The 27,451-nt window shown below is 45.9% G+C and overlaps 1 protein-coding gene across 1 annotated transcript in view; it reads left to right on the top strand.

The window, feature by feature from the left end:
* SLC44A3 (solute carrier family 44 member 3) overlaps positions 1–27,451 on the top strand; it is a 99,459-nt gene that overhangs the window by 21,187 nt on the left and 50,821 nt on the right. Inside the window, exons 6-9 of the mRNA XM_064588781.1 lie at positions 6,712–6,872; positions 9,366–9,455; positions 10,686–10,810; positions 16,107–16,293. Coding sequence (XP_064444851.1) covers positions 6,712–6,872; positions 9,366–9,455; positions 10,686–10,810; positions 16,107–16,293 — 563 coding nt within the window. The remainder of the gene's footprint in view (positions 1–6,711; positions 6,873–9,365; positions 9,456–10,685; positions 10,811–16,106; positions 16,294–27,451) is intronic.

Below are 27,451 nucleotides of genomic sequence, written 5' to 3'. Positions count from 1 at the left end.
TGAGTCACCCAGGCGCCGCCATAGTCAATTGATTTTTAATGAAAGTACCAAAGTAACTTCATGGGGTTAAAGAAGTTTTTCAACAAATGGTGCTGAAATAAGTGGAAAGACATAGGGAAAAAGTGACTTTTGTTCATTTTGTACCAGGACTCTTACCTCCTACCACACACAAAAAGTAATTCGAAGGGGCACCTGGGTAGCTTAGTCAGTTAAGCGTCTGCCTTAGCTCAGGTCATGATCCCAGGGTCCTGGGATTGAGCCCCCATCGGGCTCCCTGCTCGGCGGGGAGTCTGCTTCTCCCTCTCCTCTGCCTGCCACTCCCCCTGCTTGTGCTCTCTGACACATAAATAAATAAATAAAATCTTTTTTTTTTAAAGTAGTTTATAGTTCTAGAAATCAGATTAATAGTGCCTATGCGGGTTGGAGATTGATCAGAAGGGGGCTTGAGGGCACTTTCTGGGATGATAGAAATGGTCTATACCTTGAAAGGGGTGGCGGTTGCTTAAACATCTGTATTTGTCAAAGGTCCCTAATTGTATGTTTAAGATCTGTACATTTCACTTTACGTAAATTTTGCTTTAGTAAAAATAAAAGGAATCCCTTATATTCTGATTGAGACAGAGCGGCAAGATGTTGAAATTTTAAGAAGAAGAAAGACTATAGAGCGGTATGCTGTATACTACCTTTTGCATAAAAAGGAGGCTATATCCTAAGTGTAATTTAGGTGTTTATATACATAGAAGTGTGCGTGTGTGTATGCATATATATACATATTTGTTTGTGTAATTGTTATATCAGACAAACATAGCCTACAGGGTGTCATCAAAAAGCAACTTTATTTTTGTGTGGATACTTTTTTCCGGTTTTATTTCTTTATTGAAGTATAACATATAATTATGTCAGTTTCAGGTATACAGCATATTGATCCAACAATTCTATACATTACTCAGTGCTCACCGTGATAAGTGTAGTTACCATCTATCACCAAACAAAGTTATTCCAGCATTATCGACTGTGTTCCTTATGCTGTACTTTTAATCTCCGTGACTTACTTATTTTATAACTGGGTTTTTGTACCTCTTAACTCCCTTTTATCTATTTCACTATCCCCCTACCCACCTACCCTTTACAACCATCAGTTTGTTTTTTGTATTTATGAGTCTGTTTTTTTGGTTTGTTTCTTTGTTCATTTTTTTGTTTTTAGATTCCACATGTAAGTGAAATCATATGGTATTTGTCTTTCTCTGACTGACTTATTTCCTTTAGCATAATAACCTCTAGGTCCATCCATGTTGTCACAGATGGCAAGATGTCATTCTTTTTATGGCTGAGTAATATTCCATTGTTTAAATATACCACCTCTTCTTTATCCATCTATTGACAGACACTTGGGTTGCTTCCATATCGTGGCTATTGTAAATAATGCTGTGAAAACATAGGGGTGTCTATGTATATTAGCATTTTTGTTTTGGGGGGGTAAACACCCAGTAGTGAAATTACTGAATAATATGGGAATTTTATTTTTAATTTTGTGAGGAACCTCCATACTGTTTCCCACAGTGGCTGCACCTGTTTACATTCCCACCAACAGTGCACAAGTGTTCCTTTTCCTCCACATTCTCGCCAGCATGTATTTCTTGTCTTTTGATTCTAGCCATTCTGACAGGGGTAAGGTAATATTTCACTGTGATTTTGGTTTGCATTTCCCTGATGGTTAGTGATGTTGAGCATCTTTTCGATGTGTCTTGTGCCATCTGTATGTCTTCTTTGGAAAACTCTCTGTTCAGGTCTTCTGCCCATGTTTTAATTGGATTATTTGGTTTTTAGGTGTTGAATAAGTTCTTTATATATTTTGGATACCACCCTCCTGTCATATATTATTTGCAAATATCTTCTCCCATTCAGTAGGTTGCCTTTTTGTTTTGTTGATAGCTTCCTTCACTGTGCAGAAGCTTTTTATTTTGGTGTAGTCCCAATAGTTGATGTTTACTTTTGTTTCCCTTATCTGAGGAGACATATCTAGAAAAATGTTGCTAAGACCAATGTCAAAGAAATTACTGCCTATGTTTTCTTTTAGCAGTTTTATGGTTTCATGTCTCACCTTTAGGTCTTTAATCCATTTTGAGTTTATTTTTGTGTGTGGTGTTAGAAAGTAGTCCAGTTTCATTCTTTTGCATTTAGCTTCAGTTTTCCCAGCACCATTTATTGAGAGACTGTCTTTATATTCTTCCCTCTTTTGTCATAGATTAATCAACCATAAATGTGTGGATTTATTTCTGGGCTCTCTGTTCTCTTGATCTATGTATCTAATTTTGTGCCAATACCATACTGTTTGGATTATTACACGTTTGTAGTATATCTTGAAATCTAGGCTTGTGATGCCTCCAGCTTTGTTCTTCTTTCTCAAGATTGCTTTGGCTATTCGGGGTCTTTTGTGGTTCTATACACACTTTAGGATTATTTGTTCTAGTTCTATGAAAAATGCTATTGGTATTTTGATAAAGGATTGCACTGAATCTATAGATTGCTTTGGGTAGTATGGACATTTTAGCAATATTTTTCCAGTCCATGAGCATGGGATATCTTTCCATTTGTGTTGGCCTCAATTTCTTTCATCAGTATTTTATAGTTTTCAAAGATTAGGTCTTTCAATCTTGGTTAAGTTAATTTCTAGGTATTCTTTTTGATGGAGTTGTAAATGAGATTGTTTTCCTAATTTCTCTTTCTCTGTTTTCTACTTTCTGTCTCTTTAAGTTTATTCAGTGGGACTAGTTTTTTCTCTGTCCCTGAATGAAAACACAGTTCCCAAGACTGCTGTGGTTACTTTTAAGTAATAATTACTCAGTCACTTTAAATGGTAAGAGATACTTTCCATTCAGTAATTAAAATGTTCAGCCCAATATGATAGACTTCAGACTTGACTGACAGTTGAAACTTCTCCCTCTCCCCTCTTGGGCCAGGAACGGATGGGAAGGCTTTGGTCAGGGAAGGGGGCTGCAGTCCTCTCTCTCCTCCTCTTCCTCCTTCTCCTCCTCACCTCTTTCCTCTCACAGTCTACTAAAACAGGCCTCTGACTCTCAGGGTTGGCACAGCAAAAGTGAAGAGGCGTAAGAGGGAACAGGAGCATTTTTATTGGACTGATACTAGTACCAGTTTTCTGGGTTTGGGAGATGTTCCAGCCAGCTTTCTCCCATGGACACATTTTGGGTTCTTTGGAGACTTCCCATCACTCTGGCGGTCTCAGCTGCAGTGTTCTTCACGTGGTCAAATGCTTCTCTGCCCTGTATGGTCATTTGCTAAGTCTTCCCTGGTCCTGGGACCTCCAGCTTCTTTCTGCTAAGGGCCCCACAGTTTTCCATGAAGCTGTCTTAGACACCAAGGACACTAGCCTCCACTTCCCAGGGCTCAAACCTTAACCCATGAGGTCATCTAAGCCCTCTGAGTTTCCTAGGAAACACTTCTCATCTGACTTAGGAGTGGTATCTCTCACCCTCTCTCCCTTGGAGGACAAGAATGGATTCACATGAACATTCTTCTCTCTCAAAAAAACAAAAGCAAAACAAACAAATGAAAAACTCTTTAGAATTGCTCTTTTACATGATCCAATGTACTTATCAATACCTGTACAGAGTCAACTTTACTGTATCCAAATAAAAAATAAAATCAACCAAAGTATCAAGAATGTAGACTATGACAAATGAATTTAACTTAATACAAATATATGACATAACCTCGCTGAAGGGGGAAGAGAAAAAAGGAACTGACCTATGACGTAACTTTGGAAAACAGTTTTATGACTAAATACTGTGAACTAAAGACAAAAATAACTGTACATAGGCACCATGCTCTAGTAGGTAAGTTTGTTTCTCACAGGGGTACTAGTTAGCATTCCGACAATACATACTAGGGTGGATTATAAGAGGACCTAGGATCAGTGACACCCCAGTAGGAATGAGCATACCTAGTACCCAGATATTGGTTTCTAAATACCATTTTCCAAGGGCTCCTTGGAGAAATGACTGATTTTAGGACTTGGATAAGGAAAATACAACATAAGGGTGGCATAATCTTGCAGAACCAGAAAGTGAGGATGTGCTCAAAATTACCCAGGGGCCGGCCTGAAAGACCTCCTAGTGGCCAAAGCTGGAATGATTTGAGCAACAGAATAAATAGCGATCATACTAGATTATAACCTAAAGAATAAATATCCATGATTAAATAAATAAATGGGGGGAGGGCACAGAGGGATAAATCTTTACAGAAGAATCCCAAATAATGTATGTAGACATTTCCCGCTTAATTTCCCTCCGCTTAAGGGTGGGCTGGGCTCAGTGACTCACTCCCAAAGAATCTAGAAAAATAGTAACATGACAGTGGAGAAACCTGACAGATACCAACCACCTTAGCCAAGTGATCAAGATTAACTTCACCAGTGATGTCATGTTGCTATCATGTTCCCCAATATGATTCTATGGCAAGAACACTTCACCTCTGTGGTGTTCTTCTCCAGACCCATAACTGCAATCTAATTATGAGAAAACCTAAGGGACAATTTACCGAATACCTGACCATCAATCTTCAAAAGTGTCAAGGTCATGGGAAACAAAGAAAACCTAAGAAATTGTCATAGACCAAAGGACACATGACAACTAAATGCAACATGGCATCCTGGATTGTATTCTGGAAGAGAAAATAAAGGACATTAATGAAAAGTGGTAAAATCCAAGTAAAGACTGTAGTTTAGTTAATAGGATAGTAACAATGTTAATTTCTTAATTTTCACAAATGTACTGTGGTTATGTTATGTACGATGTTAGGGGAAGGTGATTGTGAGGTATACATAGGAACACTCCGTAGCATCTTTGCAAGTTTTCTGTAACTTGAAAATTACTCCAAAATTAGAAATTTATTTTCTAAAATGTTCAAACAAACAAAAACAATGGCTGCCTGAGAAGAAATGTGCTTTTCCTCAAGGAGAAAAAAACAGCCATTTCTCACTATTTATTCTATTGTACCTTTTGGAATTTGAGCCATGAGAATGTATTATGCCTTCAAATTTTTTAATTAGGGAAAAGCTGCTTATTTGTATTACCCTCCTCTTGAATCACTATTCAGTGACTCAGGAACTATTTCTGTAATGTTGTGACTTCCTGAGAAAGATTCTTCCATATGTTCTACGCCGTGTTCATTGAAAGTTCAGAAGCCATTTCTTTCTTCATGACAATATAATACTGTTTGCATTTGGGTTCTCTCATGTTTCATCTTCACACATTTCAAAAAGTACTTGGTTTTTAGCAATTTTTCAGATAATTTGGCACTTCTTGGGTTGGGATAATTTTCACTGTGGGGACCCAAGGAAGGAAGGAAAGGCAGAAGCCCGTGAAGGTGCTTGTGGCCTCATTAAGAGTCATTAGGATGAACACCCGTTAAAGAAGATTTAGTATATAGTATATATATATATTTATATATATATATGTAGTATATATATATATATAATTAGTATATATATAATTTAGTATATATATATAAATTTAGTATATATATAATGGAATATTATGCAACCATCAAAAAAAAAACCTCGAAATCTTGCCATTTGCAACGACGTGGATGGAACTAGAGGGTATTATGTTAAGTGAAATAAGTCAATCAGAGAAAGACAAGTATCATATGATCTCACTGATATGAGGAATTCTTAATCTCAGGAAACAAACTGAGGGTTGCTGGAGTGGTGGGGGTGTGGGAGGGATGGGGTAGCTGGGTGATAGACACTGGGGAGGGTATGTGCTATGGTGAGCGCTGTGAATTGTGTAAGACTGTTGAATCACAGACCTGTACCTCTGAAACAAATAATTTACATTATATGTAAAAAAAAAAAAAAAAAAAAAGATAGTAGGAAGGGAAAAATGAAGGGGGGGGAATCGGAGGGGGAGACAAACCATGAGAGACTATGGACTCTGAGAAACAAACTGAGGGTTCTAGAGGGGAGGGGGATGGGATGAGTAAGCCCAGTAATGGGTATTAAAGAGGGCACATACTGAATGGAGCACTGGGTATTATGCACAAACAATGAATCATGGAACACTACATCAAAAACTAATGATGTAATGTGTGGTGATTAACATAACATAATAAAATAAAATTAAAAAAAAAAAGGATGAACATCGCTGAGCATTTTTATGTTTCAGGAAGAGGTCCCAAGAAGGTCAGCTTTTTCATCTACTGGTTATCAACTGCAGCTTTATTCATACATTCATCACTCCCCAGTACCCATTCTGTTCAGAGCAAGCCTGTCGAGCCTTATTCGCCTCCTTAAAGAGGATAGAATAAAGCTGCTTGTTTCATTGACACAGCTCGCCACTGAACCAGCCCCTTGTGTCTAGCAGTTCTTTAAAGACATGCAACTCTTGTGCTGGAGTTGGAGTCTGTGTCTAAGAAGGGCCACTACAGGAGAGTCAGAAATGTCACTCTCCAAGTGTCGATTTCTGGTTTCCCTGGGTCCCCATCATCATTCCCCACCCAGAGCAGCTGATTACTTTAAGAGAGCACAGTTGCCTGGCTTTCTAAAGTGTATTTAGCAAACAGGATGCTAAACTTCTTTTTATTACTGCAGATCTTATGTTTTCTTATTTGTTGAGAATTTTAAACATGGGTTTTTTTTTTTAAGTCAAGTAATTAAATAAACATCTTTGCCATTTTTTCTTTCCTTTTTAGCAAGTCTTTCCCCTTGTTTAACCGATGCATCCCTCAAACGCCTGAGTGCTATTCCTTGTTTGCATCTGTTTTGATAAATGATGTCGACATCCTCCATCGAATTCTAAGTGGAATAATGTCAGGAAGAGACATAATCCTCGGCCTGTGTATCTTCGCATTAGGTAATTTTCAGTTAATTTTCTTACAATGACTGTGCCAAAGTTTCTAGCACTTACGTATGTTGTACGGTGAAAATTAGCCTCTTGACTTAAAGATAAAACTTCACGTATTTTCTTCATAAATATTTTCAGTGTTTTAGGTTCAGCTGGGAGAGGGGACAATAGAATTAGGGGAACACCAGCCGGCTCTCTGCCAAGAGACCTCACTGAGTGTGGGTTTGCCTTAATATAGCGGCCATGTTCCAGAGCCTAGTCCTCAGCTCTGAGTAAGCATGGGTGTGCAAAGCAGATTCACAAACTGGCCAGTCTGCGAATTGGCAATGAAAATTACAACTGTCAGGGGAACCAGAAATGTGTGTCTTCTGGCCAGACCGCCCTCTCCGCATGAGCAAGCCAGGTCAGAAGGTTGCTTGGTGAGCAAGGCAAGGAGGCACGTGCATCGTGTTCATTAGCGTCAGACGGCAATGGCCTGAGGTAGCCAACTGCCTGCTTTGGGTTGGAGGCGGGTCAAGGCCTTGAGCCAGGACATGCCTCTTTCAGGCGCTTCTGGAAGCAGCTACCCCCACCCCTGGCCCTTTAACTTCCTATTTGCTGTCCTCCAACTTGAGGAACCCCTTTAAGAGTCAACTTTGTCTTTGAACAAATGAACACATTCTGCCATTGTGGGCGGTAGTAATGGCCTGCTGTCTACCCCCTTCTGCAGTGGCTGCTCCCCAGCCGTTTGGTTGAAAGGAATTCTTCGGTCAGCCGTGATTTTACCAGTTTACAAATGGAGTGTTCTGTAATTTCATTACCAGAGGGTTACTAATTCCTGAGTGCTTGGGGATGCCTACCTCGTCACCTTTATGCAACTTCCCGATTTCTTATGATCCAATGTGCCAGGCCTTGTGCTTACTCTTAACTCCTTAAAACCTCGTCAGAATGCTGTCACCACTTGCACGAGGGGAAACCGAGGCTTAGGTTAAGTGACTTGGCCAAAGTCATATGGTGACTAGAGTGGGCCGCAGAGCTGTGTTCTGATCCCCAAAGCCACATTCTTTTTTTTTTTTTTTTTAAAGATTTTATTTATTTATTTGAGAGAGAGCATGAGAGGGAGGAGGGTCAGAGGGAGAAGCAGACTCCCCGCTGAGCAGGGAGCCCGATGCGGGACTCGATCCCGGGACTCCGGGATCATGACCTGAGCTGAAGGCAGTCGCTTAACCAACTGAGCCACCCAGGCGCCCCGCAAAGCCACATTCTTAACCACTACACCAAAACATCTATATGGAATCCTAAGATTTCTGGTTTAGAGAAAAAGTAAAATAGTATATATAAATTCACTGAAATGCTTAACATAAATTCATAAGCCTAAAAGCCCAAGTACTGGACAGTAATATACAGATTTTTTACATATACAGCTTGCCAAAACATTAGAAAATTTTTCATTTCTAAAGGCATTAATTGGGGCGCCTGGGAGGCTCAGTCGTTTGAGCGTCTGCCTTCAGCTCAGGTCATGATCCCAGGGTCCTGGGATCGAGCCCCGCATCGGGCTCCCTGCTCCGCGGGAAGCCTGCTTCTCCCTCTCCCTCCGCCTGCCGTTCTGCCTATCTGTGCTCTCTATCTCTCTGTCAAATAAATGAATAAAATCTTTAAAAAATAAAAAAAAAAAAATAAAGGCGTTGATTTTTCATATTTAATAGGAATACCTGAAAACATTTAAAGTTAAAACTATACACAAGCTCAAGGGCGCCTGGGTGGCTCAGTCGTTAAGCGTCTGCCTTCGGCTCAGGTCATGATCCCAGGGTCCTGGGATCGAGTCCCACATCGGGCTCCCTGCTCGGCGGGAAGCCTGTTTCTCCCTCTCCCCCTGCTTGTAATCCTGCTCTCACTGTGTCTCTCTCTGTCAAATAAATAAATAAAATCTTAAAAAAAAAAAAAAAACTATACACAAGCTCAATAAGAAGTCAAAAGAGTTAAGTATGGTAAAAAAAAAAAAAATTTTTTTAATGGTTCATTTGGACTTAAAAAAAACATTTTGGGGGCACCTGTAGTGGCTCAGTCAATTAAGCCTCTGACTTAGGTTCAGGTCGTGATCTGGGATTGGGCTCTGCGCTCAGTGGGGAGCCTGCTTGTCCTTCTCCCTCTCCCTCTGCCCCTCTGCTCATGCTCTCTCTCTCTCTCTCTCAAATAAATAAATAAATTCTTAAAAAAAAACACAACATTTTGGGTATTTGGGAATAAGACCTAATTAACAACAAAAAAAATTTTTTTAATTGAAGAAGAATGCTAGGGCTTCAGAAACTGGCTTACTATAGCAGACTGAACTTGTATATGCTTCAGAGAGTGCGCTGGGTGTGTCTTGTGGTTTTTGTTTAGTAGATGTCGAAGATACTTAGAAACTGAAGGAACTCCTCAGCCCTCCCTCTTCTGGGAGTCATGGTAGCCCTGCCATTGTCCTCATCACTCTCACACCTTGAGAGTGCTGTTGGGGTTTATATGTTCTGCTTAATTTTTCAGCCTTGTCTTTGGGCATGATGGTCACCTTCCGATTCATCACCACCCTCCTGGTTCACATTTTCATCGCACTGATTATTTCGGGACTGCTGTGTGAGTATTTCTACTTGATGGATTTCTTTTTGATTAAATGAAAAGCATTTTCATTAAGTATGGAACTTAAAAGTTGGCATTCTTGAGCTAAATAGGCTTCAGAGAGTCTCTCATCCAACCCCAGCGTTTCACATATGAGAAAACTCAGAGCCAGAGAGGACAAAGGGACTTGCTTGTGTCCTGCAGATACTCGCCAAGTTGATGCCAGTCTGTGGTCTCTGCTGCTCTCTCCAGCAGTCCTCGTGGCCATACCATTAACAGACTCCAAGACTTGTTGGAAAGAATGCCTGCTTTTAAAGAATGTCTTCTGACCTTTCACATCAGCCGTTGATATGTAGGTCCCCACAGTTGTCATGCAAAGGCTCCCACCAGTCTAAAACGATTCAGGCCCTGAGCTGGGGCAGGGTCCCAAAGACCCTCCCCTGTGCCCACTGGTTCCCGTTTTGTGGCCGGAATGTGGGTCCATCCAGGGGTTGTCAGGAAAGGGGGTCTGAGAGGTAGGGGCACACAGGAAGTTCAAGGTAGCAGCTATTTACCAGCTGGCATGGGATACTTGAACTTTTAATAATTGGTATGACTGTAGGGTTTCATTCCCCTGAATAATCAGCTTTGCCCTCAGCAACTGAGAGCCCTACAGCTCACAGGTGCACAGCGTGCCATGCTGGAGGACGGGCACAGCAGCTTATGATGGACCCTTTCCCGCCTAGGACAAGGAAAGACCAATGTGACCCTCCTCTAGCCACCGTGGTGGTGTTGTAGGTGCAGGTAGTGCTAAAACGGAGGGCATGTGCAATGTCAGGCTACCCACCCAGACTTGTGAGTGCCACGCTGACGTCCCCGTTCCCGCAGGGGTCAGCACCAGTGGAGCTCATCGGGCAGTTCTAGACTTTGGACTTGAATGGTGTTCCCCTCACTGCCCTGCCCGTGCACTTTCCGCCCTGCTCACATCCATACCCAGTCTGCAGGCTGGGCTGGCAGGAGGCACCTGTGTTCTGGAATCCCTTCCCCGTGCCTCCCAAAGACAGGCAGCCACTGCGGGCCCAGACAGTCCTTGGGGAGGCTATCCTGGCCCTGGCCATCTCCTCTGGAGGGTTGGTTGGTACACATAAAGCCCCAGGCCCTTGGGACCCACCGCCCGAGCCAGGCCACCCCGTGTGTGGTCCATATGCTGGAGGGGGGGGCAGTTACCCATGCATCTGTGCTGAGTTGACCTGGTGTTTTGCTTTCTAGTTGTCTGTGGTGTCTTATGGTGGCTGTATTACGACTATACCCATGACCTCAGCATAGAACTGGACACAGAAAGGGAAAATATGAAGTGTTTGCTGGGGTTTGCTGTTCTATCTACAGTAATCACGGTAAGAAACGCCCTTCCAGCAGGAGGTCAAGTAGCCTGCTAAAACTCTGAAATCCGAATAATAGGATTGTAACTAAAAACAACTAGAATTTGGGTGGGTTTTTTTTAACCTCAGAGTATGCATACATAATAGTATGGTGAATGAATACATGTTTAGTGCGTTCTCTTATTTGCAATACCCACATAGGAATAAATCAAAACCTTCAAAAAAAGAAAAAAAAAAAAAAAAAAAACAGGAAAAAAGACCTTACCTTCTTCCCAGGTCATTTCTGCCAGCTCTCAGAGGTTGATTTGTTACTTGTGCTGATTCATTTTCCTTGAACACAGTAGAACCATTTTTACCCCCAAGTGGCAGTAAGGTGGACGCTGTAAGGAGTGGGGGTCAGGGGGCAGACTTAACGACAGTTCCCGTTTCCTGTTTGTGAGGAGGCTCCCCCTTCCAGCCAGTGGATGCTCTGCCCCCTCCAGGGTGTGGCAGCTCCCACTGCCCTTGAACACAGAGAGCCCTTTCTTTCCAAACCCGCGGGCCACTGGTGATTTTGCTGTTCAGAGAACCCACTGCCTCCCCGTGAACACCCTAGTTGAAAACCGGCAAACAGAATGTTGAGGCAGCAGATACGGTTGTTGTGGGAGGAGGGAGCTTGGAAAATCATTCAGGTCACTCCGCAGGGGGCATTAAAAGCCTTAGAATCACAAGGCCGTGGAGGGGGGCTGGGGCTGATTTTTAGGCCACCATGGCCATCCTTGCTGGCGTGTTGCTTACTCACCGTTTATGGATGGGCAACAGCTAGGGTTCCCACAAGCCCTTTAATTCTTCGGGCGAGCGCAGACTCTCTCACCAGTTCTCGGCTAAGGAGAGCCTTCCATTACCATATTCGGTAGTCTCCACATCTTCTCCTTTCTAGTGAGGTTTCAGGTGTGTGTTCGTCACATGGAGTGCATCTCAGGGAGCAAGTGTATGACTAAGGAAAGTTCCTGATCTGTCCTGCCCTGGGCAGGGACCAGGCCTGCAGCTGCTCCAGGGCCTGTGAGGAGGCTGAAGGAGAAGGGACCCCCTGCGCCCCAGGTGGAGGCTGGAGCGGTTGGGCAGTGGGGAGGGAGTGGGGGGACAGCCTGCCTTCTCCCTGAGCCCTCCATGGGGCTTCCTTTGTCTCCACACGCTGAACCTTTAATGGCCACCCAGACTCCAGAGTCAGGGGTGACTTCTCTTCCCTGAGCGGAAGGTTAGCGTGAGGGAAGGCTGTGAAGGCAGGGAGGCTGTTCTCACCTGTGTCTGTGAGGACTGTTCAGGGGCTGTGTCAGAGGGTACCAGCAAACCAGCTCCCACACCATTCCCATGGGACATTTGTCACCACTACTTACTAAGTTCCTGCCACGTGCTGGTTGCTGGGCGGGCATGTCCTCACAAGAGCCCTAGATTGTTCGTTGCCATTTACTGAGCCCCTCTCATGCACTGGGTCCTGCACTAGGCAACAGAGCTAGCAAGACAAAACACACCAATAGCACCTGCCCCCTGATTAGATGAATTACAAAGCAAGCAACCGCATGACGTGGTACACGGGGAAAGACTCTAGCCTTTGTGGTCTCGGGTGGGTGTTCAGACCTACTACCCCCTATGTGACCTCGCAGAATGACTTGGCCTTAGGCCTGGGTCTCCTCATTTGTCAAATGGGAATATTCCTGCAAGATTCCACGGACTTCCCTCCTCCCTAGGGAGCATCCGCCACAGAAGCTCGGCATTCCTATAGAGAGCCACCCCTAGTTCCCCTGACTGGAGACCTGGGGCTGAGGAAGTGGGGCTGGCTTTGGTGCAAGAGGGTAACTCCACCTAAGAAAAACACTGCCCACCTGCTTCTTCTCCCCACCAGCCCAGCTTGGCTCCCACAGGACCCTGGCACAAGGTGAGGGAAGGAAGACAGGGAAAGTCACATTATGTCCTCTAGTCAGACACCACTCCCTGTCCCCAGTGCTGGTATCCAAGGGGAAAGAGGAGTTAACAGCTACCCCTCTTCTCCCTCACTGTGCCTTTCTTATCCCCACTTCTCCAGAGAAGCAAAAGAGAGGGGGAAACCAACCTTAGCAAGAGGGGAATAGAAGCAGAAGAAGGGTCCCCTCCTTCAACCCTCATCCCTTCTTGCTTGCTCATATGGGAGCCCCATCTCGCTCGTCTTCCCCCACTCCCTCCCTACATGTTGGAGCCCAGCAGAGACCGAGAGTCTCATCTAGTGAAGATTTCCCAGGGAAATCCTTGTCTGCTACCAGGACACTTGGGTGGATATGTGGTCCTGTCTCCTGAGTTCCCAGAAGCTACCTTACAAATCAACTTGAAAACATTGTTCTGGGAAGATGGGGGCTGCATATGAACGTTGTCTAAATAGTTTCACAAAAAGCACTAGCTGTGATGAAGAAAAGAGTGTGACTGGCGTTAAACACATACCTCAGGGCATCAGCTTAGGAGCACAGGCTGAAGGGCAGCTCCTGGAGGCTTAGAGCCCAGAAGAGTGAAGTCAAGACATGACCCCCATGGTGCATCAGCCCTGCTGCCCAGCCCAGCCTCGCTCGCACCCCCAGCGCCATCCCCATTAGGTAATGCTGATCCCTGCTGAGACTGGGGAGAGGGTCAGGTTAGAGTTGACTCTACGCTTCTAATGAACATCCTTGCAGTGTACTTAAGAATGTGAGAGGAGTATTGTATGCATGTATATAACTTGTAAAACACACATGCATTGAAATATGCATATGTTTAGGGCGCCTGGGTGGCTCAGTCGTTAAGCGTCTGCCTTCGGCTCAGGTCATGATCCCAGGGTCCTGGGATCGAGCCCCGCATCAGGCTCCCTGCTTCGCGGGAAGCCTGCTTCTCCCTCTCCCACTCCCCCTGCTTGTGTTCCCTCTCTCGCTGTGTCTCTCTCTGTCAAATAAATAAATAAAATCTAAAAAAAAAAAAAAAAAGAAAGAAATATGCATATGTTAGCTTTCTACTCAGGAGCTAGAAGCCAAGTTTATTTACCTAAAGATCATATAATTTTGCTTCATGAAAATTTTAAGTAAAACCAAAAAAAGGTCCCTCTTTCTTATTGATAGTAGAAAATGCAGAGTTGGAAATTCCTACTTAGCCTTTACAACTTAGGGGTGTCTGGGCATGTTCAGCTGGGGCAGGAGGCTCTGCTCCCAGTTTTGGGAGCAGTTTTAGTTTATCCCAACTTCCTTCGACTTTCCTCCACTAAACTGTGAGATCCTTTGGGCCAGGAAGGGGTAGTAGGGGTTGTGAGCCAAGGGGATTAAAAACAGAGGCTGGGGTGCCTGGGTGGCTCAGTCGTTAAGCGTCTGCCTTCGGCTCAGGTCATGATCCCAGGGTCCTGGGATCGAGCCCCGCATCGGGCTCCCTGCTTGGCCGGGAGCCTGCTTCTCCCTCTCCCACTCCCCCTGCTTGTGTTCCCTCCCTAGCTGTGTCTCTCTCTCTCTGTCAAATAAATAAAATAAAATCTTTTAAAAAATAAATAAATAAATAAATAAATAAAGGGGCGCCTGGGTGGCTCAGTTGTTAAGCGTCTGCCTTTGCCTCAGGTCATGATCCCAGGGTCCTGGGATCGAGCCCCGCATCGGGCTCCCTGCTTGGCCGGGAGCCTGCTTCTCCCTCTCCCACTCCCCCTGCTTGTGTTCCTGCTCTCGCTATCTCTCTCTGTCAAATAAATAAATAAAATCTTTTTAAAAAATAAAATTAAAAAAACAGGCTAATGAGGACGTTATTAGGGTACAGATGGTTGAGGATAGGACTTGAGCTGCGATCAATTGTGGGAATAGAGACTGAGAGATCTAGGAAATTGAACGCAGGTGACTGGGATTGTGCTGTGCACCAGGGATAGCTCTGCTATTGGGGAGCTTAACCTAATGAGAAATTCAGCTAAGTAAACATTTGCAGTAGAAAATGCCGAGTGCTAGAGTTGGTAAGTTTGGGATAACATGGAAATACACAGGAGAGGAACCTTACTTATTCTTGAAGAGTCCAGAAAAGTTAGGGCCACTGGAGTAGGGAATCTAGAAGAAAGAGGAGATTTTTATGTGAAGATAATGAATTTGGCTCATGACGAGTTGAATTTGAGACACAGTAGGATGTTCATGGCCTGGCCAGGAACTGATGTGCTTACTCATCTAGCACCTAGAGAAGGGTGAGGCTGGAGGTTGTTGTTGTTGTTGTTGTTGTTGTTGTTGTTGTTGTTGTTGTTGTTCTTCTTCTTCTTCTTCTTCTTCTTCTTCTTCTTCTTCTTCTTCCTCCTCTTCTTCCTTTTCTTCTTCCTCTTCCTCCTCCTCTTCTTCCTCTTCTTCCTCTTTCTTCTTTCTTCTTCTTTTAAATTTATTTGAGAGAGAGAGCATGAGCCGGGGGACAGGGCACAAAAGAAAAGGGAGAAGCAGACTCCCCACTGAGCGGGGAGCCAGATGCAGGGCTTGATCCCAGGACCCTGAGACCATGACGTGAGCCAAAGGCAGATGCTTAACCAACTGAGCCACCGAGGCACCCCACGGCTGGAGGTTCTTATTTGGAATGAAGGTTATCAGCCTCTAGGAAGGATGATAAGACCACAAAGGAATAGGAGATAGCCCCCAAAGACTCTGAGAAACAACAACTGAAGAAGTAGGAGGGGAGCCAGAAGAAAGAGCGATCACAGAAGTGAAGGGAAGAAAAAGTTTTAAGAAAAGAGGAATGGACAGAGATTCACATGCCATGCTCTAGGTTAGGGTGTGAAAGTGTGGATGGCAGATGGAGACTAGTCTGTGCAAAAGCTTGCCTGTGAAGGGTGTGAGGAGATGGCAGGTGACTGGACTGGGATGATTTTAATATGAAATTTACATGGAGGGAGGCCAAAACCAGTAGTGAGGAAGGCACAGAAGGTTGCTTTGAGGCATAATCACTGTCCTTTCCCCTTATAGTTCCATTCCTTGCCTTTTGCAATCCTTGAGCATTCTCTGAGTCTTTGGGGTATTGTGGGGAGGAGGTAAGGGACAGAAGATGGTTCTCTGAACCTAGAGGACCTTATTTGCATTTTCTCTTGCTCTCTGACCAGACCTCAAGTTCCCTTAGGACAGGGACTGTGTCTTGTTCACTGTTCCAGCTGCAGGGTCTCTCATAGGGACCAGCACATAGTAGATGCTCAGTTAGGATTTGAACATTTTTCTGTTCAATTATAATAAAAATAGTGAGTAGATAAAGAGCTGTTTGCTGAGATACCAGTGAAATATGAAGGTTTCCTTCTCAGTTCTTCACTATTTTGAGTCATTTATTCTAACCCCTTTCTCACCAGGCAGTTCTGCTCAGCTTGATTTTTGTCCTCAGAAAGAGAATAAAATTGACAGTTGAACTTTTTCAAGTCATAAATAAGGCCATCAGCAACTCTCCTTTCCTGCTGTTCCAACCACTATGGACTTTTGCCATCCTCATTTTCTTCTGGGTCTTCTGGGTAGCTGTGCTGCTGAGCCTGGGGACTGCAGGTAAGAGCATTGGGTTCCATCACCTCGGAGGTGGGCACGGAAGACCCCGCCATTTTAGAGCCATTGACCTGCTTTCATGGGGACCAGATTCCCCTGCAATGAGGCATGTCCCATGACGGTGGTTATGGTGCCAGGGGCTCTGTCATGGAGGAAAGCAGGAAAACCCTTTTCCTCTTTTACACGGGCATTAAAGAAACTGGGTTTGTTTCAAGAGAGGATAAATTCAGTAAGGACTGAAAGAGCTTTCAGAAAAACTACAATATGAACAAAAGCCTCTAGAAAGAAGGATTCAGATTTTATCCACGGCAATTTGCCAACTCCTCTCACATCAGTGATCAAGAAGATCGCCCTATTAAAAGTGTGTTGTGCCCAGCAGAGCCAGCTTACGTTTAAAGCAAGTGCACATGGTCACATTGCTTAGGTCCTGAGAAGACAATCCTGAATCCCACCCCCCACCCCGTCCTGTTATCTCTATACAGTGGTTTTCCACCAGAGGGATTCCTCAGAATCAGCTTTATTAAAATACAGTTGCCTGGGCCCCCTCCTCAGAGATCATGATTCACTTGGTTTGAGGTAGGGCAAACGATATTTTTCTGAAGCCCCATAACAGGGCAAAGAAGTGCTATTTAAAGTACTGTCTGAAATGAGGTAATGAGCTTAGGTCAGAATATATACCACTCCTTTATCGAGAAATCTCGCGAGGGGGGGAAAATGTCAGCAGAAGGAAACACTGGGCTTCGTCAAGCTGTCAGTCTGTGTTCTGGCGCAAGCTCCTCACCTCGCTGTGGGCTAGTAACAAGCGGTGTGGGGATGGGCAGCTAGTCTGTAAGCACACTTTGAGTGGCCCAGCTCTAGATCTTCTCTAACTCCTCTGTTCGATTTGGTTAAGGCCCACATTCACACTCCGACGGGAGTACCAAAGAGTAAGTTGCTTTCTGAGACCAACCGTCACCAGACAGATAAGAACCACAGCAGATGAGAGGGGCTCTTCTCTCAGACACCTGGCCTCACCCTGCCATCTTGATCTGTGAACTGTCTGGAGTCAGTCAGTTGAGCATCTGCCTTGGGCTCAGGTCATGATCCCAGAGTTCTGGGATCGAGTCCCACATCACGCTCCTTGCTCCGCGGGAAGCCTGCTTCTCCCTCTGCCCCCTGCTTGTGCTTTCTCTCTCTCTGTCAAAATAAAATCTTAAAAAAAAAAAAAAAACGAACCACAGCAGATGTCAAATCTACAAGGCTAATGTGATCCCTTACTGTTTTATCAAGTTTATGTTGTCTCCGATCGGCTCCAGTCAAATCTGTAAGAACAACTGCTGTGTAGTAGATTCTTAGTCAACTGGGGTCTCTTCCCTCTCCTCTGGAGTCAGCTGACCCATTGGAGCTTGCTTCAAGATGGTCAGCAGGCTCCCTGGGAGACATGGTCCCTACGTCTAGCTCCAGAGACGCTGTAGGAGCACTCTCTTCTGTTGTTCTCTGGAAGCTCTCTGCAGACCTGCAGTGAACTCAGGATAATTATCCAGGAAGAACCAGGACTGTAATCAGTCAGGATGAGGTGTGTCTGGGAGTCACAGAAGACTCAACCAGTGGCTTAAATACGATATGAGGTAATTTCTCTCTTACGGAAATGAAGTCCACAAGGAGGAGCCCCAGGCCAGCATGATCCTCTAGCGATGGCAGCCCTGGGTGTGTGTGTTCCACTTCATCTCAGCGCCTGTGGCTGACCTCCTGTCCCACTTGCTTCCATCTGGTAGCAGAAATGACACTCGGGCTCCAACCATACCCTACACCAGCCATTAGGAAGGTGGCAGGGAGGAAGGTGAGCGTGCCCTCCCTCCCTCAGCCATGACAGCACGTCTACCTCCACCCCACCGGCCAGATCCTCGTGACACAGCAACACCTTCCTGCGAGGGAGGCCAGGAGACACGGTTTCATCTGGGGGCAGCCACACACAGTTAAAAAATTAGAGGTTCTATTGCCAAGAAAAAGCGAAGAACAGACATTGTGGGACAGTTGGAAGTCTGAGCTAGGGCAACAGCGAACAGCTCTATTTTGTTCGCTTGAAGTAGTCTCAGTCCCGTCAGAGAGGAGGGCAGTGGCCTCGGTAAGTGCAGGGACACAAGCATCTGTTGAACTGTGCCCAAATTCCAGGCTGTGTCCCGGGAGCTTTCTTACGTTCTCTGCGTTAAGCATGGCAATCGCCCTCATCCTGTGTTTGTTATGCTCAAGTTCCAAGCAAGAGAATTGAGGTTCTGAGTTCGCGCTCCGTGGAAGGTCACCCCGATAGGAAGTGCGAGGCTCTCTCTGGCTCCAGAGCCCTAGGATGGAACCCGTGTGATCTCTGCCCTCTCGCATCTCCCGTGTCTGGGAGACAGAGTGGGCTCCTCAGTTGTCTGTCAAGTCAGAGCAGTACTCGGCCGCAGCAGCTGGCGGGCGGATGTGGCCTGGGCCCACAGTGTTGTGTTTGGGGTCTGTGGTTACAGGACAACAGGGCCAGAGGTCGAAGCCGGGATGGGCTGGGAGTGGAGGGTGGCAGAGGGTGGCGGGGCATGGCGACGGGGTGGTGGACGGTGGTATTGGAACCATTGCCCTAAAGAATCACCAGAGAAGGGGTGAGGTCCTGGGAATATGACTCAGGACCAGGGAAGGAAGTTCCTTCCTCCTCCAGCCTCTGGGGTGTAGCCGTCCTTCTGGGCCGTGAGTCTGGCTAAAGGAAATCGTCCCTGTGCTTAACCCATGCTACCTTAGAGCAGGGCACATTCGTTCGTTCTTGCCTTTTACTTCACAACTGTTAGGGGAGCCTTGTGGGGCTGAGGCCCTGGGCTAGGCACTGGGGAGGAGTGGCATCCTCTCCTCAGAGCACGTAGAGTCCAGCAGGACAGACTGACAATGAAACGTGTGCTCATGGCAAAGGTTGATGAATGTCACGGTAGGAGAAATTTGGGGAGCTCCTAGAGCTCCAGAACTAGGCTCTACCCCACTTTGTGAGTCAGGGAAGGTTTCTCAGAGGATGGGCTAGAAAGTGCCGTCAGAAAATACAGAAAGAAGCTAAGGGGGATTCACGAGGGGTCACAGGCAAACACCAGGAGAGGACCTGGTCACAGACGACAAGGAGAGAGCCAGTCCTGGGAGTTAGGGGTGCAGATGGAGAGGAACACGTCCCAGGGCTGCCTTGGGGGTGAGCAGCCAGCGCGATGTCCCTTCAGTTCCCCGTTAGGCCCAACTAGGGCACGGGGCTTCCGGGGCATGAAATAGGGTCTGCCCCAGGGCTGTGAGCAGGAGAGGCAGGAAGACAAGTAGGGGATTCCAGGGGCCGAAGGCAGCACGGCATTCTGGAACCACCTCGGAGGTCAGGTACTAAAGTGCGGCCGTTCTCTGTCAGTGGACGAAGGAAACCAGGCCCGAGGGTGAGAGGCAGAGGGTCAGGAAAGAAAGCCAGGTGCCTGGCACCTGACGTAAACATGCATGCTGGCAGACCTTCTGCTTTGCAGGAGAGGAGGTGTGGCAGGGAGGTCTGGCCTTCCCTCCTGCTGGGCTCAGGCACCCTAAAAACCAGACTGGCTGTCCCCTCCAGCCACCTGACTCTCCTTCCCATTCACCTGTGGGCCAACCCAGGTGCACAGAACTCCTTTGTTTTCAAAGGCCTTTTCATTCCATGCCAGAGCCACCACTCTGGGTCTGGGCGGGTCACTTCTAGGCTTCATGTCATTTTGACCTTCGGGAGATGCCCCCAGTGCACTTGTGGGAGACTGAGAGGTGCTGTCAGTGCTTGTGAAAAGAAGCCAGGTGATGTGGGTGGTCAGAGAGGCCGGCGCAGTGCCTGTCTCCCTTCACATCCCCTCAGTTATAGAACCCTCCAGTTGTCCAGTCTGTGTCCCATGTGGCCAGGGGATGGGGGGGTGTCCTCAGTGGGTAATAGTTGGGAGCTTTCTATCACGTCAGGTAGTTGAAGGAACTAATATTTTGGGGCACTTGGGTGGCTCAGTCAGTTAAGTGTCTGCCTTCGGCTCAGATCACGATCCCAGGGTCCTGCTTCTCCCTCTCCCTGCCGCTCCCCCTGCTTGTGCTCTCTCTCTCTCTGCCAAAAGAATAAATGAAATCTTTAAAAAAGACCTAATACTTTAATGTGTAAAAAAGAAAAAGAAATACAGGAAAAAGTGACCTTGGGCTGTTTTTGCCCAGATGAGCTATTTCTCTAGAGGCTATCACTCAGTCGCTGAACTAGTCTACAAATTCTGGCTTGTTTGGGGATCGTTTCAGCAGACCATATCAAGGCCCTCCGGCAGTGACGTTGATTCGCCCATTAGGAACCATCTGCTACCAGCCATGTGACAGTGACTACTAAAATCCAGTGGGGAAAAGCGAAACTGTCATAACCTTGGGAACCCAGCAGGTGCAGGTGGCAGGTTGGAAGGAGCCCGCGTGAGCTCGGTATGTCCAATTGTCATTAAGGTGGCCTGGAAACCCCAGAGTCAACAGTGGAGGAAGCCCATCTTGGGGGGCACTTCCCCTCCGCATGTGCTACAGTTAGAAGGGTCATCACAGGGATAAATTCAGTGTGCTTGGGACGGCCAAGGGCCCTGCTTGGAAAGGAGGCAGCAGGGTCAGACAGGTTTCCCGTCAAGGGACCCAGGATCCCGGCTGGCTCTGGCCTTCCTTATACGTTAATCCTCTGTGCTTCCCTTTTCTCATTTTGGCAATGGAAAAACGATGCTTTCACAGGGCTGCGAGGAGGCTAAGATGGGGCCGGAGCTTTGCTTTGCAAATAAGGGACCATGTATGTTCCTTATGTTGGGAATTACTGTTGGCTAAAGAGTATCTGGTCCTAGCTTCAGCTTTACTCTCTGCCCTCCCTGGCATATTTGAGAATATAGTTTACAAGAAAATTATCTTCTTTTTTGAGTTCTGAGAGATTAAAGCCTCCTAGCATCCCAGACCTGTCCTGGGAAGAGGTAGAGGGAACCTGCACAAGAGAGATTTGAAACAGCTCCTGCTTTTTTTGAAGTTTATGGTCCCTTTGGGAAGGTGCAAAAGAAAACAGTCTCCAGGAACATTCGTGCCTTTGCACCTGCCGTGACCTTCATCTGGAAACACCTCCTCTTCGCAGCCCGCATCCCACCTCTCGACCCCAAACTGCTTGGAAAGCTAGTCATTCTCCAAGAATGGTTTTGAGCATTGTCGTTCTTAGAAAATCTATAAGTTCCCCAGGCATACTTAGTATTGCTTCTTCATTTTCCTTGCAATTTTTACACTCTTCATTCTTTGAACAGCTATCCATTGCAGCCCCGGGAACTGGAGGTACAGCCGTGAGCAGGACAGAGGCACTAGTGAGCGGGGAGAGAGGGAATAAAGTATATATATTATATGTCAGATGGTGATGAGTCCTACGAAGAACAATAATGCAAGGCAATGACTTGTGTGTCACCATCCCCCTGGAGTATGGACATCTTGAGGGCAGGGGCCGTGTCTTTTCCTTTCTGTGTGCAGCTCCTCAATGAGTTCAGTAAGTGTATCCTGAATCAGTAGGCGAATTCGCATCAGTGCTGTGAGTATTAAATGAGATGTATACACAGAAAGAACTTGGTAAATTACAGGCTCTATGTCAGTGAGATTTTCTTCTCTTTTTCCCTAATCTTTATGCTGTCCGAGCAGAAGCTGAGCCAGTGAGAGACACAGGCAGGACGGATGTCAGGAGGGCACCTGAGCCAATTTGCTGGAAGAGGCCAGTGCACTGAATGTACTAGAAAGTTGAGCCCTTCCAAGTTGGACCTGCTTCCTTTGGGAAATTATCCCGACCGGCTGGACTGCCTTCCTTGAGAAACGGTCATGTATATGATCATGAGTATCACCCTAATCTTTCAAAATGCTTTAAAGCATGTTTATAATGTCTGGACTTATGGTTAGCTTCATGATGAATTTCCTCCTGTTTGTATTGATGATAACCCGAAAATTGTCTCAGATCTCTATAGTAAGATATATTAGGGATATAGGATATATTGGAGCTATATTTATTGGATTTATTGAGGAAGGTTGATTCATTCATTTGTTCATTCAATAAATATTTATTGAACATTTACTATATCTGACCCTGTTATAGATGCTAGAGATACAGCTTTCCTTCTAGTTTGGAAGCTAGAGGGGGGATGGGCATTAAATAAAATAAGTAAGTGAATTTTATAGTACATTAAAAGTTGATAAGTGGTATGGAGAAAATTAAAGCAGAGAGGGGGAATGAGAAATGCTTAAGGGGGAGTGCAATTTTAAAACTTGATGAGTAGGGAGGGCTTCATTGAGAAGGTGATAGGTGAGCAAAGATTTGAAAGAGGTATGGGTGGAGCCATGAGGCTATATAAGGGGAGGGACAGTGTTCTTGGCAAAGGGAAGGCAAGGATAAAGGGACCAGCAAGAGGCAAGGGTACTGGGGGCACCGCAAGCAGACCCCTTCAGCCGGAGTGGGGTGGTCGAGGGAGAGCATGGGTCAGGAGGGGGTCAGAGAGGGCATGGGATCAGCGATCCTTAAGTTCCCCTTAACACGTGTCGGCTACACATAGAGTCCTTAGGGCTTGTAGCCTTTATAGGAAGTCTGGTTCTAATCTGAGGTGGGAAGTCATTCCGGTTTTAAGCAGAATAGTAACATGATCTGACTTAGCAGCCATCCAGGGAGGAGATGATGCTTGCATAATAATGGACGAGGTGTGACTTATCAGAGTCTGTGGCTCTTCTGAAGGATTTCCTGATGTGTTAGTGGAGGGTGTGAAGGAAAGAGATTTAGAGATGACACTGAGCAACTGAAGGATGAGACTGCCATCAGCTAAGATGGGGCAAGACTCTGAGTGGAGCATTTTAGGGGAGATCATATCGGTTTTTTTTTTTTTTAAGATTTTTTATTTATTTATTCATGAGAGAGAGAGAGAGAGGCAGAGGGAGAAGCAGACTTTCCACAGAGCGGGGAGCCCGATGCGGGACTCGATCCCAGGACTCCGGGACCACGACCTGAGCCGAAGGCAGACGCTTAACCATCTGAGCCACCCAGGCGCCCCGATCATATCGGTTTTGATTGTGTTAATTGAGACATCTTTTTGGCAGCCAGATGGAGATGTCCAGTGGGCAATTAGCTGTTTGAGTCTGAAGTTTCTGGAGAGGTCCCAGCTAGAGATCTACATTTGGGAATTTGGAAGCATATAAATGGTATTTAAAACCCTGGGAGTAGAATGAGTGCAGAGAGAGAAGAGTGGAAATCCAAGGGCTGTGCTTTGGGGACCTTCAGTGGTAAGGGATCCAGGAGCTGGGGAGGAAAACAGAAATGAGGCTGACCAGGAGCAGCCAGTGGGCAGGAGGATGGAACGTGTGCTGTGCTGGAGTGTGGGGGAAGGGCTTCAGGGATACGGGACTGGTGTCCAGTGTGTCAAATCCTACTGATAAGCGAGATAAGACCCGAGGACTGATCACTGAATTTAGCAACAAAACCACTTCAGGGAAGTGCAGGGGAGTGGATCATGATCCAAGTGGGTTTAAGGGAAAGAGGGAGAAAAGAATTGAAAAGAGTACGTAGGCACAGTCTTGAGGAATTTGGCCATAAAGAGGGACAGAGGGGTGCCTGACTGGCTCACTCAGAAGAGCGTGGGTATAGATTATTTTAAAATAAATTAATTAATTAAAAAAATTTTTAAAGAGGAACAGAGAAATGTCAAGGAAGCTGGAGGAGAGTCAGGAGAGGGGTTTTTTTGGGTTTTTTTTGTTTTTGTTTTAAAGATGAGAGATGGTTGAAAATGATTCCGTTGAGAGGCATACTTGGATGAAGGAAGCAGGAGGGGGGAATTGCTGAAGAGCTGTCATCAGTAGATGAGGAGGGGGGTCCAGAGGAGGGGTTAGCCTTAGGATCATGGACAGTTTATTCCAGTAAGTGGGAGTCGGGCTATGGACTCATGCTGACAGCAGGTAGATGTTGGGGGTAGGCACCCGCAGAGGTTTTCCAGTTGTTCCACTTTCCTCAGAGAAACCAGAAGTAAGGTCCTTGACAGAGAGTAACAATGGGGGAAAAAAACCTTAGAGGCCCAAGGAGGAATTATAAACAGTCCAGAAGAAGGGGAGATGAGTAGATGAATAAAGCAACATGGGAGTTCCTGATAGTCACTCAGATGGTATCCTCTTTCTGATGTTTTGCTTCTTTCGTGTTCTCCCCTTAATGGCTGGTGTCTGGCATCATTCCAACATGCAGTAGATGCTTAATAAACATTCGTTAATTCCAGAGCTGGAATTCTCTCTCCCTGTCTTCCAGTTATAGCTAACCCTGTATTGTACTCGCTCTTCCCAGGGTCTTAGCCACTTAATCCCCATAGCAGCTACATGTGTGGCCATCGGGGCCACAAGACTAGACGGGGTCACCAAGGGTGCGGGGAGTTGCTATTAGTGTCTTCAGATTACAAGTGATGGAACAGAGATGTTACAAGGTCCCATAACCTGCCCGAGGCTGGTCAGCCATTAGGGGACGGTGCAGAGATATGAATCTCAGCCTGTGGGACTCAAACCCAAGCCTGTAATCTCTGCCCCAGGGTTCATCTTGTCCACCCTCTTCATCTTGACAATGAGAGAGTGGAGGCCCAGGTTGCTTATCACATGTGTCAGAGCTGAGACTGGGACCAAGTCCTCTCTGAGTTCAGTGCCCTTTGCACTATCATCCCTGTGATCCATCGTAGCTTGGCATCTATCTGAAGTCTAGTTCCCCTTAACACGCGTTGGCTACACATAGCAGTAGCTATGGTGAAACAGTCTTCCCCAGCAAAGCAGCGGGTCCTCCGACGGAGGCTCGTGCCTGCACTGACACTGTCGTCCAGGAGAGGGTAGTCTTGTGCGCAGAAACAGGCCTGCCCCACCCACAGGCGGTAACCGCGACTTCCTGGGCTTTCAGCCTGAAGCCTGAGCGCCTGATCTGATTCTTCAGAGAATGTTTGCCTAAAGCAGAGGTTTTTGAGAAGTAGGTCTGGCCCCCAGGTGGCATTTGTCAATGTCTAGAGACCTTTGGGGCTGACATAACTGGACGAGGGGAGGTGGGTTGCTCCTGGCATCCAGTGGGTGGAGGCCAGGGTGAATGCTAAACATCCTACAGGGCACAGGACAGCCCCCCCACCCCCAACTAAGGATTATCTGCACCAAAATGGGAATTGGTTTGTTGAGGAACCCTGCCCTAAAGGAGAGTCTGGAAACAGCCTGATACAACTGAACCAGAGGAACAAATAGAAGGTCGCTGAGACGAAGATACTCTAAAACAGCAGTGACCAGAATACCGTATGGGTTCTGCTGCTTTGGGGAATGCCAGGGGTTGGAAGGCTTGTATGAACCCGGACTTACCACTTTAGCCACTCTCCAGTCGCTACTGCCATCGATCGGTGTGCTGAGCCTGAACGTGTGTGAGTGTGCCCCTCCTGGGGCTGGCACGGGGCAGCCAAGGAGCCCCCCCTTTAGCAGCCAGGGCTCCGTATTTACCTTATGTCTGTCAAAGCATCCCTCCTGTTCTGCGGGAACATTCTCCACCCCCAAACCATTTGCAACGTTGTAGGCCTGTTCTTGCGAAACTGCCATCTATCCCCAGGACTTGACCTTGCAGGAAGTACAGTGTGCTTGTTGGCTGGCCCTGGTCACCCTGACATTCCATGAAGTGATTCTCCAAGTCTCCGCCGACCTGATCTGCCCAAGCCCTGCGTTGGTGGTGAGGGGCTCTTCTCTAGTGCTGGGAATGCTTTTCCGAAACACACCCATTTTGGAAAAGCATCAACATTTATCAGTGCCGTACCTGAGACAGAGATTGCCTCCCAGCCAGAAAGAGCCCAGTGCTCAATAAAATATTAACTTCTCTGTAAATCAAGCTGCTCCACTGTTTCTCACAATGTGACTCTTGTTCAGCAGAACACAGAGCCTAAGGAACGAAGGCCAGCCTCTGTCCGTGGAATCAGATTGCTCTACAGCACGATTATCTTCTCCAACTTCCTTTGCAGAGATCCTCTTGTGAATGTCTATAGACACGGGAATTATGAGCCTAAAACCAGTTTATAGCTAAGGAAGAAAATATGAAACTATCTTTGAATGTCGTTCCAGTTGTAGGTTTTGCTGAAGACTGAAGTGCCCATCTTCTGACTTACAGTAGTTTTAGGGTTGTAGTTAGTATAGTTACAATAATTTTAAATATGTAGTGGGAGAACATCTAGAAATTACACATAGCCACAGAGCTGGCATTTGGATTTACTAAATCCAACCTGAATTGAATTGAATTGCAGAGCTAATTCAGGGGCTTCTTTAGATGAGGTCAAATAAAACAGGGACTGGCCATGTGAATGGCAGAGCACTGTTGGGATGACCCTGCTGGCCTGGTTTAATACAGAATTAAGCTCCTGAAATTTAATAAAATCATTATCATGTATGGAATGAAGTTTCTATGGGCCAGGCCCTGTATTAAGCATTTACCATGTAATCTCATTCAAACTACCAGCAGGAAATTGGTGTTATACCTAAGGAGACTGAATAGCTTACCCAGTTCAAGCTGAGATATGAACCTAGGTTAGCACTGAGACCCAATAGGTATTTCAAATGTGCTAGAAGAGTTTGCCCTTGAAATGAAATCTGAAATGAATCCCTTTGAAAAAAAATGGAGATCCTTGTCTCATTTATAAACTATAAATTTTTGGTGAAGCAGTGTTCTAAAATATAGTCCTAATGGCTATAGTCCTAATAACGAGTTTTGTTTGTATCACAAAGTTGTGTGGTAGAAAAACCATGGATGTTAGAATCCAGTGTGTCAGGGTTTATAGTCTCCTTCCACTAATCATGAGCAGTGAGACTTTATGGAAGTTCCCTGACTCTTCCAAACCTCAATTTTCATATCTATAAAGTGGGATGAGCATTAGAGTATATAGGTCAAGTGTCTTGCAAATTGCCTACCCATCAGTCATTATGAATATTTTTACTGATATTACTCATAAGTTAAACGTGTGTTCTCAGTTTTCAGTGTGTGCTATGAAGATCTCAAATGAGGGTGGATGCTACCAACTTTACTTTGGCATCTGTGCATCTACCTAATGCCAACAGCCAGCCACGTGGAAGTGTGGCCTGTTGAATCATCTTTCCATGCTTTGGAAAACATTGGTGTAAAGCATATTTGTGTTTTAAA

The sequence above is a fragment of the Mirounga angustirostris genome, unplaced genomic scaffold (genome assembly GCF_029215605.1).
Source record: "Mirounga angustirostris isolate CCGP_5_RB_7025 unplaced genomic scaffold, mMirAng1.0.hap1 SCAF_4, whole genome shotgun sequence".
Lineage (NCBI taxonomy): Eukaryota > Metazoa > Chordata > Mammalia > Carnivora > Phocidae > Mirounga > Mirounga angustirostris.
The sequence above is the reverse complement of the archived record's forward strand: the minus strand, read 5'-3'. Positions and strand labels throughout refer to the sequence as shown.